Below are 14,445 nucleotides of genomic sequence, written 5' to 3'. Positions count from 1 at the left end.
AAATATAATATATTTGTCGCTAACTAATAAAATGATTTAAATCTTAAAAATAAGATAGTATAAATATACTTTATCTTAAAATAATTTATAATTATTATTATTATTTAACTATTATTTTAAAAATAATAATTAATAATACCATATACTTATCTTTTAATTAATACTCCATTCTTTGAAAACCCAACCCATTTAGTAAAGCATATATAAAAATGTGCCTGTATACATTTCTTTCTCTTTCTTCAATTACATTTTTACTGTATTTCTTTTGTTTGTGTCATTTTCTCATCGAAAACTTCATTATCCTCAGCTCTTGTTCTTTATATTTTCAGTTATTTGCGTCTCTTTCTTTTTTTGATTACGTCTCCTTAGCTCTGTTTCTCTTTATATTTGGGTTGATGTTTTGTCTCTCCTCGAAAGTCGTCAAAAAAGATTTCTCTTTCTCTCTCTTGATATCACACAAGCATTGTTTATTTATTGATAAAATAAAGAGAAATAAAACAAAGCACAACTTACAGTACAGTACATAAATCAATTTTGAGGTATTAAATAAACTCACAAACAAGCGCTTGAGTTTTAATCAAAGTTTGGCTTGTCAACTTTTTAACGAGTCCAAGTCGAGCCTAACTTTAAGGGTTGAGCTTGAGTTTAAATTAGATTTGATTCGATTGCAACTCTAACTAAACATACGGAACATGCATTTAACAATGTTGTAGTATATAATGTTACTAAATAGACACTCACAAAAAAAATTTATTTGAAAATAATAGACAGTGATATATTTGAATTAAATTAATCATGTATAAATTGACATATAAACACAATCTCGATAGATAGTCGATAAATCTACTATCTTAACAACAATCGAAAAGTCTCGCCATATTAATCATATTTTTAAGGTTTTTCGTTGCTACCCAACAAAAGAAACAAACAAAATAATTATAAAAAAAAAAAAAAACTTGTTTATTGCTTGGAATAGGTAATTGGGAAGGGGCCTAGAAAGTTGGGTCGGCCGTGCCGTGTGGGGGCGGGGCCGAAATTTTGTAAAATCGGTGGGCCCGTGGATAAATAAAGAAAGAAAGGAGGAGAGAAATTAAAACGGCACCTGGGCCCACCTGTACTATGATTCCGTCAAGAAGCCACGACACGGATTGGGTTCCCTTTGTGGGGGCCCACGTGACGTCATCCGAAAATGTTTTTTAAAATTTTAATTGTAATAATTTTTTTAAAGAGTTTTATATTAAGACGTTACATTCTATGTCACGTCAATATAAATATATAATATATAAATATTATTAAAAGTTCAAATAGTATTTTTGCTAAAATAAACAATGAAACACCCAGATAAATACCAAAATATTTTTCATCAAAAAGATAAAACTCTATCATATAATGAATCCTTAAATATTATAAATAATTTTTATAATTTCATTAAAACATTTATCTTTATATATTTGAAGATTTTGAATTCAATTTTTAATCATGTCTTAGAAGGAAAAATCTAAGTACTTCATGGGTTTAATTTTGGATATATATATATATAATAAAACAAAAATAAAGATTAATGATGAATTTGTTCATCAATTATGTCTTTTTTATATATATAAAATTTGATGATAGGATCTATCTTCTTAAAACAAATATTTAAATTTATAGTATCTCACATTTAATCTGGAAGTCTAACAGACAAAACTTAAATGATAAGATTTGTTCCAAGTAGTGAGTACAAAAGAGAGAGTTATGCTCATGGTTAGTTTGCATAGTTCATTCAAAAGATCAAATTCAATTATTTATGTGACATTATTTTGTTTTTTATTAGTTTTTTTTTGTGGTCAACACACGATCACGAGTGTCTCCTACTATTCGATCCCACGATATCAACAAATGTGAGGGTGGAAAGTAGTTTTCAACTTTCAAAATTACTTTAACTGTTGAATTTTCATTCCTGATTAGAGTTTGAACACTGAATTTGAGAATTCAAATAGCAACACTCCAGAGTGTACTTCCTTTGCTAGCAGAGTTATGTCCCGGAGGCCTCTACTAAACTTTTAGTCTACTTATAAGGATAAGTTTTCCAGACTCAGTACAATATATATTACATATTTATTGCATAATTTCTAAACATAGTAATTGATTTGGGTATCAAATGATCCACTGGAGGAATAAACCTTTGCCTCAATTTGACATTTGCCATAACATTTGTATATTGATATATTGTATTGTGTGTTATATTAATTCAAATATATAATAAATAAAATTTGAGTGTTAACTTAAGTGTTAAAGTTAGGTGTACATATAGTATCCATAAATAAAATAATAAAAATAGTAATATTTAAATAGTCAAATTAAACATTTTGATTGATATAACTTTGTATTAACGTGTTGTACGTTTATATTGATATAACATAAAGTATAAAACATCAAAACAGAGTGTGACTACAAACGTCAAATTTGAGTGTTTAAATAAAATTTTTGATAAGATAAAATTATTATTCAAAATTCTTTAAATAGGGTAAAATGTAATACAATTGTTAATAATTTCAGACAAATAGAATGATTTGTAAATGGACAAGGAGAAAGAATATATATATATATATATAATAGTTAATTACAACATTACAAACCGCCAATATACACAATATATACATACAAAGAGTCTCCTACATCTACAAATACCTATGATATATTCACCTACTATACTTTATCAATCTTAGGATGAAATTGAGGGTCCAACCAACAACATCGTACGATCCATATATATGCATAATATATATCAAAACCAAACACCAAATTAACTAACTGAACCTGGATCACAATTCAACCAATAAATCAAAGGCGCGTTTTTGTGAATATTATCTATTAATTAATTAATTCAGAGGAAAATCAGCCCGTTACTAGCATCATCATCTTCCTCAAATCTCATGATTTCGCCGAAGCTGGGATGAACTCCATCTCCCAAGCTGCTTTCTTCGAGACCCATGTCGAGTAACAGCTCGTAGTCTTGCTCGCACTTGGAGTTGATCTCGCCGATGGAAGCGTTGTTCATGTCGCGAGACGTCGAGGAGTGAAGAAAGTTAGGGTGGATAAAAGGTGACAAGTCGAGGAGGGAGCCCGAAGAAGGGTGGTGGGTTTGGGAGAAAGAGGGGATGGCTGGGTGGTGGTTCTGCAGAAAGGGCAGGGATTGGGGGTGGTGGTCGGGAGGAGGAGGAGGAGAAGAGGGTGGAGCTGTGGAGCTTTCGAAGACGTTTTCTGGGCTGAGTCTGGCGCTGCTGTTCTCTCCTTTGCCTTTGTGAAATACTCTACATAGGACCCAGTCCTCCTGTACGTTGGAGAAGGGGATTTGTTAGAACAAATTAATTAACACTGGGATTCAAAACAAAGTTCTCTCTATCTATCTCTCTCTCTCTCTCACACACACACATGCACACAAGACATGATCAGATGAAAGAAGCCAATAAAAAGAATTTCGAAAACATTATAAAGATGAGGAAATTAAGAGCAGTACGTAGTACGTAGGAAGTAGCAACCTTGGGAGGCATGTGAGGGTTCTCAAGGCGAAACTCGTGCATGATCCAACCAGTTTTGATCCCATTAGGAGCTCTGTTGCGGTAGAAAACCAGCGTCTTTCTCATCCCCACGATAGCTCTAGTCCTGGGGTCATGCACAGTGCGATCCTTCCCGGTGGCTTTCCAGTAGCCGGAGGTGGTGGCACGGTTGGTTCTGAAGCCGGTGGCATACTTCCGGTCACGGAAGCTGAAGAAGTACCACTCGCTGGAATTGAGCTTTGCCACCTCTGCAAGGGCACAATCATTTGGGTTGGTTTTTGGCAGTTTGACAAGAGATGCTATATAATTGAATGGACATGGACGTTAATAAACTGACATATATGGGGTTCTAATCCTTCAACCTATTGGCACGACAGGTGGACCAAGAAAAGGCAAATGACACATATATAAACAACATTTTTTGTAGAGAATGACAATGCTTATATCCAATGACAACCAATCGAGTACTTGTTTATTACCTTATATAATTCTAAAAAAATGTTATTTATCATGTCACTTTGGTGGTATACGTACACGCAATTGTCAAACAAAATGGCTAACTAATTTATTTATTTTTATTCATAAGAGAAGTAAAAGCAACATGGGCCGGTTTGTTGGTTCTGTTTGTAGTAAAGAGGCCATTTTCGCTGGATTTTCTGGGCTTTTTGTGCTTCCTTAAAGATTAGAGTTTGTCAAGCATATAATTAAGTACCTATATATGTTGTTCAATGGTTGATTTCCATCAATCTTCTAATTAGATTAATATTGGGGATCGTTTTGGTTGTGATTATTATTCTGTTTCATCTTTTATATATATATGGTATTCCTATTAATTAGCAGCCCAAAAAATCTTTTATTTATAATGTCACACTGGTAATTTAATTATATTTTACAAATACATAATGTCCCACAAATATACAAATTGTACATTAATGTGCATATATAATCAGTTCTCACTTTTCTACATAAATTGCATGCTTATACTAGTACTGTCATTCTTCTTGAGTAAAAAAATAATAAAAAGTTAGGCACAAGTCAATTGAATTTTGCAAGATTCCCCTCTCACATGGTAGCTTTCTAGGAGAGCTCTTGTGAAAGTTCGGTTTCAACTCAAATGGTAGAAAGTCCATATCAGACATGTCTTTTGCCTATATTCACTGATTAAAAAGATTCTCGACTTTGTCTGATCTCCATTTCTTTTTTATCTTTGTCTAAATCTAATCCCCCTTTTTTAATCTCGTTATAACATTATTATTATTATTATATAATTTACACTTTTGATATTTTACTGCCTTTTTCTCCTCTTATATATAATACAAAAATATTATTTAAACACTCAAATTTGACACTTGTGATAACATTCTGTGTATTGATATCTTAATTATATTTTGTGTTATATATTAATGTAAATATACAAAACACTAATGCAAAGTGTCAATCAAAGTGTCAAATTTGAGTGTTTAAGAATCATATATTCTAGTATTATATATATATATAACAACTTGAGACTGCTATCACATTTAAGGATGAAATAATAATTGAATTGTGAATAGATACAAACCGAACAGCTTCTAAATGTCACTCATAGCTCTCTTTTCCTCGGTCCTAAGAGTACTTATTAAGAATCATATTCTCACTGTAAGAATGCCAAAATGTGGTTCATGATATATATTTGTGATTTAGGAACGTTGGAAGATGGGTTTCAAAGACTCGTCTTAGCAACTTTTAAGTACCCATTATACTTTTAGGTGCTTAATGAATTACATAAAGTGAAAAATAATTCACATTATTCAAATAAAAAATTTAATTAAATTTATATTTAGAAATTATAAAGCATTATCCTAAAATTTAATGGTGAGTGATAGTGTAAGTTAACTCCAGATCTTAAATTTGAATCCTCTACTATAATATACACAAAAGAAAATTAACAGTGAATGTGTTTAATAGTATTGTCAACTAGCTAGGCACACTATATATACTCTCACTTGTATTCCCTAAAGAAAGTGAAATAATTTTTCACCACCGGTGCCTGCAGTACTTATAAAGGACCAAGAGGCAGAAGATGAGGAGTATATTCTTGGAGTCCATCGATCAGGGCCGAAACCCTAGTGGTTAAATGGTCAAGATCAATCATTGGCTTTGAAAATGATATTGTCACAAAGTTTTTATAAAGAAAATGCAACTAGGATATTTTTGTGATAAATGATATATTTAGAATTAAAAGTTTACTATAAAAGATGGTTTTCTTTTTTAATTTCTAATAATTAAAAATACAGAAACAATCTTATTCTCTAATAATTGTAACTCTTTTGGACAAGAGATACTCTCATCATAAATAATACTTACAAAGTATGAGAATAAAAAGGGCAGCTAATTAATAGGTAACTTCTTGTTTGATTAATACATACATGTTTTTCCTATAGATTTGCAATTTTAGGACTTTATAACAACATTGCCCTTTGTATTTCATTTGAGAAGCTTGACTTTTTGGAGTAATGTTGAGGCTGCATGCATGCATGAATGGCCGAAGGGGGATCTCAGCCACCAGAGAAAGCCATAAAAATTCATTCCAACTGGATTCACACTAGAAATATCAAGCGAAGGTACTAGGTCGCAAGGGCTCTAAGAATATTGAACTATTTTAATGCAAATCAATAACAAAAGGAGGTTAACTATAGGCAAATGAAAGTAAGCTTTTGCAGCTTTAGCTCCATTTCTGATATATAGCTCAGAACTTCTCCACTGACTACAGAAGCTAGCTTAGGGAATATATAAGAGCATCTCTTTCTCCTTTTAATTTCTATTTTTTCTTGTTTTTGAGTCACTTCCCACTTTAAAGAAAAGGTCCTTTTTGACTACCATCCCGCTTTAAGGAAAATAAAGGAAAAGTAAGAGACAGGAAAATACTATATATCTCTTTTGAAATAGTAGAAGATATATTCCGTGTCTCGTACAGTTGATAAGGTTAGGATTTTTAATTAACTAAACAAGCTAATTATGGAGCCATTGCTTGGAAGTTTTAGAGATATTTTTGTCCACCATATCCCTCATCTTTCTATCACCTCTCTCTTCCTCCTCTCCAGTATTTCTTGGAAACCATTATTGTGACGTGCATATGTTTGCCCACAAAGGACATTAAACAAGAACATGTCTGTCTGGTTTATACAAGGACCCAGGCTTTTTTTTATTGCTATGTGAACAACAGGGTCTCAATGTTCTCAAACCTGCAGCTAAAACCTAAGTGTATATATGCAATTTATTTGCCAAAACATGTTTTCCATGTAAAGAAGAAACCTGATTGGTTTTGGTTTGGAGACGAAGAAGTTATGTGAAAACTATACGTTAAATCACTAAGAAGATACCAGGCAGGGAGATGAAAGCATCTCCAGAAATTAAAGGAGAAGAGAAGCACTACGTACCCATGGAAATAGGAAATCAAGCAGAAGAAAAGGGACATACCAGGGAGCTGCCATGGTTCACATGTATGCAAATCAATTTCCACCAGAGTACCCTTGAGAACGTCTTCGTTTGCAATCTTTTTGAAGAGATAATGGCAGACCAGCTCCTCATCACTGGGATAGAATCTAAAGCCTGGAGGCAGTGATGCTCCAATATCTCTTAAACCCATTGCTTCTCTGTTGTTTCGGATCAAAAAGATTGTTTAGCAGTGGATATATAACTACTACGAGTTATCTCTACAGAAGACGCCTTGAGTTCTGTAGTTGGAATTGGAAACTATATATGGAAGGAGAAAAGTATGTACGAGATTTATTTATACACACACATATATATATAATATATTGAGAGAGAGAGAGAGAGAGAGAGAGAGAGAGGGATAAGGTCTTAAGCGGGTTAGAATTTCTTACAATATTCTGGTAGTTATGCTTGTGTAGTAATTTTCAAGAAAAACCAAAGTTGCAAGAAATCATTTTGTGGGGAAGGGGCTGTTACATGTAGAGGGAGAAACTTAATGCCATTTAATGGGTAAAATCCAAATTATTTATATCTCAGAGAACATCCAAAATACTCCTTTTTACTTCTATTTATTTAAGCAAGTTCATGATATCCTCTAGTGGGTGATATATATAGGAACAAACACGACAAATAGAAAATACTTATTCTTCACTTTCTGTTCATCTCAAATGCTTGTAATCCTTTTAACCAACCCTTCTCCCCCTTTTTTCACTTTCTAATGGATAAAAAACCAATTATCTTGATCAGACGGTTGGGACTATCCAGCTCATCTGATTGTCAGGTTGCTCCCACCAAAGATAACCCCCTCCCCCCCCCCCCCCCCCAAAAAAAAAAAAAAAGAATAAAATTGGCCTTTCAGCATGCGATTAATGCAGTTATGAAGAATATTTAAGACACGAGTAATCTCTTGCAATAGAAAGAAAGAGAACAATAATAATAATAATGAGCAATAGTTTTCTTTTTTTAGTTTAATGATAAATGAATATCACAAGAGATTAGATAGTATCAGCTTTGGGCACCAACAATATATACATAAAAAACGCAAAACCCACAAATTTACCACTTCCAAACAATTTACTAGGTTGATATCTAAAGTTATATAATTAATTAAACTATATATTTGAAAGTAGTAAGCAAGAAGCTTCTTAATTGGTGTTACGTTGAACAGAGAGCCTGTGATGAGGAGATTACTTTAAGGGGTAGCATAGATTAGCTTGCTAGCTAGATTTGACGACTAGCGATATTCATCTCCCTGATTAAGCCTATACCGTATCCCTAAGCTCATTGATCATGGGTAGGTCCTATCTTTGAGTGGGGCCATTCTCTTTGACACCATACTCGTTCATCCATTACCATTTGATCGAAGTCTCAGGACCTGGACAACATCGAAAGAAATCAAATGAAACAGCTTGACATCAAATACCAATCATGCAGTTAGAAAAGTCACATCTATCCATTGCTGATCAGTGGAATAATTTTATATTGACGCAATGGCGGGCACCAGATTAGGGCCTACTAATGATGAACAACACTCAAGCCATCACGAATTGTACAAATATTCACATGTATTTTTGTGGAATTTTTCTAGCATCCGTAGTTGGCAATGCAATAATAATGAAAATAATGACAAAAAATATTTTTGTCAGAATATGGATGATATATATAATGATAATAATTATGCTTGTACATAGTAGATTACGACATGAATGGGTCCGGGTCCGGGTCCGGCAGTTTAGCTCAAGGGATGGAAATAATGGATCACCTAGAATTCTCAATTGTTTTTGAGTGTGACACAAGAACCATATATCTAAGATTAATTTCGCATATACTTCTAAATTTTCAAGATTACCCACCCTATTCCCAACCGAGTACGATATGTCAGCTACCTACTCGAGTAAAAAACATGTGTTTTGCGAACATTTTAAGAAACTGTTTGCCTTATGTGGCATATATATGCATCAGTGAACCACAAAGTAAAGCCATATATATATATATATATATATATATGAAATAGATGTGTGGATGAAACTATATTTTGTCAACAGAAACCAGTATTAATTAGCCAATTAAAGCAAAAATGAGAGAAGAAGTTAAATAATAATCTCAAGCCAGTTTAACCTGCAATTATGGTTTGGAACAGCAGAAAAGTTGGTGAAAACTAAAAAGGAAAAAACAAACAAACAAAAGCCACTGTGGAGAAGAATGACTCTAGGGAGAAATTAATGATAGGATAGTTTACGGTTTCCTAATTACTTTGACTCGACATTTAAGCTTGTGAAATTAAACTCTTAATTAGTAGTTAGTTAATTATACTTTAATCTTGCTTATCCTACAATAGAATGGTCGGAATGGTTAACCAGATTATAATGACCTTGACTCAACATCAAGCCTGTGTAAGATCTTGTAGACTACTAAATTAAATTATTAGTAGTAGTTATACTTTAATCTTGCTTATCGTACACAAGTGAAGTGAATAAGACTAATTTACTGTAAAGCAAGGACTCCATCCCTACTACTTTCACTAAATTTGGCCTATGCTAGCTTTGCACTAGCTATAATTGAAATTAATCTCATAGGGGTTTTGCTTAGATTCTTTGCCTAAAGTAGAACTGAGGAAAGGGTCACTAAATCGAACATCCTGACAAGCCAAATTGGATCCTGTACCTTCTGTCACTCATCTATTGAAGGCATTATCGCGTAGTAATTGGATTCATATACAAAACAGAAAAGAAAGAAAAATGAATCTTATATAGGCAGGGCAATGATGTGCTTGAAAGTTGAAACCCTACTGTCTCTCAAGCTTGTGGCCAAAGATTATCAGAAACAACTTTTTGTAAGCCAGCAGAAGTCTCTGTACGCAGAAGCACTACAAGTAGTTTAATTTCGATCTAATGAATCTTCAAATGGCTGTCAATATTCAACAAGGTTAAACTTTGAGTCCAGAAGAACTGGTCCAGGCAACTTGTTTATTAGTTTACTGCATCAACATCAATGGTTAGACTTGGAAGTCTCTTGCGTACATAGAAGGCCAGCTCTCTGTAAACAATATACATATATATATATATATATACAAACACACACGCAAATATATTTCGTATAGGCCGAGCACTAGACAAGATGTAGAAATAGCAAGAAGACGGGGATCGGGATCCAGTGAAGGAAACAAAGATGTAGCTATCTAGCAGCAGTGAGTTCTGTTTTCTTTTCTGTTGGCCTATGGCCGTTTATCAAGCCAAAAAAAAAAAAAAAGTATATATCGCTCTATCTAAACAAATTTTAATGCAACCATTAATTAAATTGTGGACTGGTTTGAAATTGTGTATGAGAGGAAAGGCCAAGGTGCATGATACAAGGTTCGTCGACATGCTAAATCACTGTAACTTATACAGGGACAGTAGCTAAAGATCATATACAGCTGGGAGGAAAAGGGAGATGCCACGTGTACTGAGTTTTTTTTGGTGGTGCTGGTTGAGGATATATGATGGTAGGGTTGTATACTGAGAGAGAGGGGGAGAGAGAGAGAGATTCAAATAAAGTAAAAAAAAAAAAAATGGGGTTTGATTTAGTGATCCAAATGCCATTGGTTATATATAGGTAGTTAAGGGGATTGTTAAGAAGCAAATTTAAGATCTAATTAGGTCGAATAGGTCACGTTAGGCCTTTATAAACATAATTAATTAATCAACAAAGGGATAGACACGGCTAGCTAGTGCAATTTTTTGTAATTAATATCATTAATGTTACCCATCATATTTATATATACACGACATCACAAACATAAGGTCCCTATTACCTAGACAATAACACAAACTAATTGACAAACGATACCATAGTTAGGACAATTTATGTAATTAATACCCAATTGAAAATGGAAAGGAGAGAGAGCATCAAAACCTGTGACCTTTGTTTAAACAACTTAATTAAGCAAAAATCGACCAAAAGATCGATAGTGTCTTTCAATAGATTCCTAGGCTATAACTAGCTAGCTTGTAAAAGTATTAATGGTTCATGCATTAACGCAGTTTCAAACAGAATATACATACAAGCCGACCACACACGACTATTTGCAAATCATTAATTAAGTAATTAACCCTGTTATAGTAATATATATATATCCTTCAAAAAGTGGACCTCCAACAAAAGATATATACTCTTTGCACTGCGTGATACAGTGGGAGATGACGTGCGTATAATTCTGCAAGTATATATTTCGGAATACAAAAGAAAGAAAGAAAGAAAGAAAGAAAGAATACAATGACTTTAAATTAGAGGGTTGGGGCGCATGGAACTTCTTTAGAGACTCGATTAAATTATAGAGCAATTTTGACGAGGTACAAGATGATGTTGGAGAAAGAGTAACGGCTTGACATTCCTATCCATGGGAATCAATAATTCCTCTGTGTCCATCCCCTTAATTCACTTCCATAAGTTAAGGGTTCCACGTGGCAAGATTGGGCCCTTGGCCACATTCCAATCCCACCATTGATCATCACTTTCTCGCATGGTACTCTCTCTGGGAATTGAGTATAATATATAGATGTATAATATATTAAAATAATAACACAATCATTTGTAAATTATTTGGATATATCTTTGTGGGTCCCACTGGGCATCTAAAATAATGCCTAGGGATGGGGATCATCCTCTCAGATGTAGCCAAATCAGCAGCTAACAAAAGCTGGAAAGGGCCCAGCCAACATTCTCTGATCCACCTTTGTCAAAAAAATTTCTTTCGAAAAACGGGTGTTGTCAGCGATCATCTCAAGCCTATTACTCTATAATTTTATTTCATTATCCTAAGATTCGGATGGTGGTTGACAGGCACTTTTGATTCATATCACTTTAGATATTGGTCACACTTCTATTTTTTATTTCCTTGTTTCTTTGGTTTTTTTACACCTTTGTTGACAACAGAATTAACTGCCTTTTCTCTCAAGAAACTCATTGGATGATCAGAAGAAGCTTGAGGCACAAGATAATTAAAAGGACTACCTTTTTTTTTTCTTCCTCTCTTTCATCAAAACTCTTGGCAAATTCTTTGAATCTACAGCACTAGAAAGGCATTTAGACGTCCTTATACATGCCAAGTGTAGGACCTAATTAATTATATACGTACTACCTATGTATCTCCTACCAACAGCTTGTGTCCATTATTACCAACTAATTAGGTACAATGAAATAACAACACACACACACACACATATATATATATTCTCCTGTTCCTGTTCTCATAACAATATGTTTTCTCTATGTCATCTTTACTAACAGGAAACTTTTACTGGATGATAATTGTGAAAAATGAAGACAGTACACGTTCTATACAATGAAATCTCTACAATTAATTATCAAATCAAGTATCACACAGAACAAGCAAATTAATGGAATTATTTAAATAGTGATAATACTAATCAAGACGTGTTTTAATTAACTTATCTTGGTTTGAACCTGGCGGGATAAACAGTTTGTGGCATATATGGAATGAAGGCAACCTAGCTAGTTCAGTTGATCAATATTCTGATCAGAGCTTGATATATAATAGTGGAAATAACTTCTCCAGAGGAGAAAAAAGAAATAAGACCAGTTAATAATTTGGCTTATAAACTTTATTTTTGTTTTCTACGCATACTATTTCCTCGAAAAAATGAAAATGGCACCTACAAGCAACAAGACAATTCCAAAAACAAGACGACGCGAACATATGAGGAAATGCACATATAATTACGTTGTAAAAATGAACTGTGAAGCTTGTTCTTGCAGGGTACGTCTTGTCCACGTGAATCTAATCCATGAAGCTAAAGAAATATATATATCAAATTGACATATTCCCCACATTAAAACAATTCTTACTAAATAAATTACAATTCATAACAAAATTATGTGACACAAGATGATATATCATGCATAAATAAGTCACGTACTCTTGACTCACTTTGATAGACGAGACAAATTCTTTTTGTGATTTTATGCTAAAATTTTTGTGATCATATAATCTATTACCAATATTGATTGGGTTAACTTACAATCAATCATCTAATCAATTTGGGTGTAAATATATATATATATATATCAAATTGGTCATTAATATTTGCTTATTTTCTATTTTTAGTTTGTCTCTTAATTGGAAGAATATTAACTAGATTGGGATCGTAAAATCCTAGTAAGGGGAAATTTTTATTCATATAGTTGTTTACAAATAACTTAATAATAATTAAAACCAACTTTAATTATTAACATTGATTATTGATATTTATTTGAGTAATTTGATTTTGTCTTGGATACTACATCAACTTGATGGACCACAACCCATTTCCATTATTATTTATTTATTTTGGGAGTAAGAGAAGTATTCGAAGAAGGATAATTTCATTCACAATTTGTAAATTCCAAACACATTGAGGTATAAATATATACATATAGGCATACAGGTGACTCTTTGATATTATATGTATTAACCCATACATAAATCATACTTAATACTAGATGCATGTATTATCAATAATAAAAAAACATGCTCACCCATTAAACTTTTATCTTGGGATTACTACCTTACGCAATTTCCCGTCACTTGTACTCTTGATTTTGACAAAGCAGCTAAATCATAGATAGAGATTTTGCCTTATTATATAAGGCAAAAAATCGAATCCACGACCTACTAATACGAATATCAAGTTATCGTGGTCCAATCACTTGACTTGTGTCCTAAAGATCTATTAAATTTCTATATGCACTTAAGTGAAGACACCAAAAGACATGAACTTCTATATCATAAAATTCTAAAATTATTATTCTCAACATGTTTCAAAAAAAAAAAACCAATTTAGCCCTTGAACTTTTTGAGTGTTTTTTTTTTTTTTTTTTGAAATGTAAGAAATTTAAAGAATCCTTGATCATAAACAACCTTTTAGCTCATATTGTCCCATTCTCTCTAAAATCCCCAATCTACCTTGACTTGATTTAAATGTACAAACAAGTTTGTCATAAACCAAAGTCCGAGGACTAACTCCTAAAATACACACATAAGATTACACATTCCTTTATGAAAATAAAATCAAACTCACGACCTCGTAATATCCCAAACTCCCAAATGTGTATGACAGATTTATATTATCTCTAAGGGGCGTTTGGTACATGAGAAGTTTTTAAATTTCTGAAATTCATGATTCTTGAAAACATTCTTGAAATTTTTTATTCTCAGAATTTATGCAATTCTATGTTTGGTTAGATTTAAACATTTTTAAGAATGTTGAGTATTCTTTTCTGAGAATTTTACATTCCTATATTTGATTTAAATGTAATATTCTTGAGAATTCATATTCTTTTTCCAAAATTACCCTTATTTATTTTTTTTATTTAAAAATGATAAATTCATTCTACTATATAAAATATTGGGACCCACGATATCTTTAGAAAGTCAAAAAAACTGTCATTT

The 14,445-nt window shown here is 32.6% G+C and overlaps 1 protein-coding gene across 1 annotated transcript; it reads right to left on the bottom strand.

The window, feature by feature from the left end:
• Positions 1 to 2,575: 2,575 nt before the first annotated feature.
• Positions 2,576 to 7,371, bottom strand: LOC127787094 (NAC domain-containing protein 21/22-like). Its single transcript, XM_052314954.1, has 3 exons — positions 7,002 to 7,371; positions 3,525 to 3,790; positions 2,576 to 3,316 (listed from the first exon to the last, which is right to left on the bottom strand). Exons 1-3 carry the CDS (start codon positions 7,168 to 7,170, stop codon positions 2,870 to 2,872), a joined length of 882 nt encoding a protein of 293 aa, XP_052170914.1. The 5' UTR covers positions 7,171 to 7,371; the 3' UTR covers positions 2,576 to 2,869.
• Positions 7,372 to 14,445: the final 7,074 nt, after the last annotated feature.

The sequence above is a fragment of the Diospyros lotus genome, chromosome 12 (genome assembly GCF_014633365.1).
Source record: "Diospyros lotus cultivar Yz01 chromosome 12, ASM1463336v1, whole genome shotgun sequence".
NCBI lineage: Eukaryota > Viridiplantae > Streptophyta > Magnoliopsida > Ericales > Ebenaceae > Diospyros > Diospyros lotus.
This window is presented reverse-complemented; position numbering and strand designations above follow the sequence as displayed.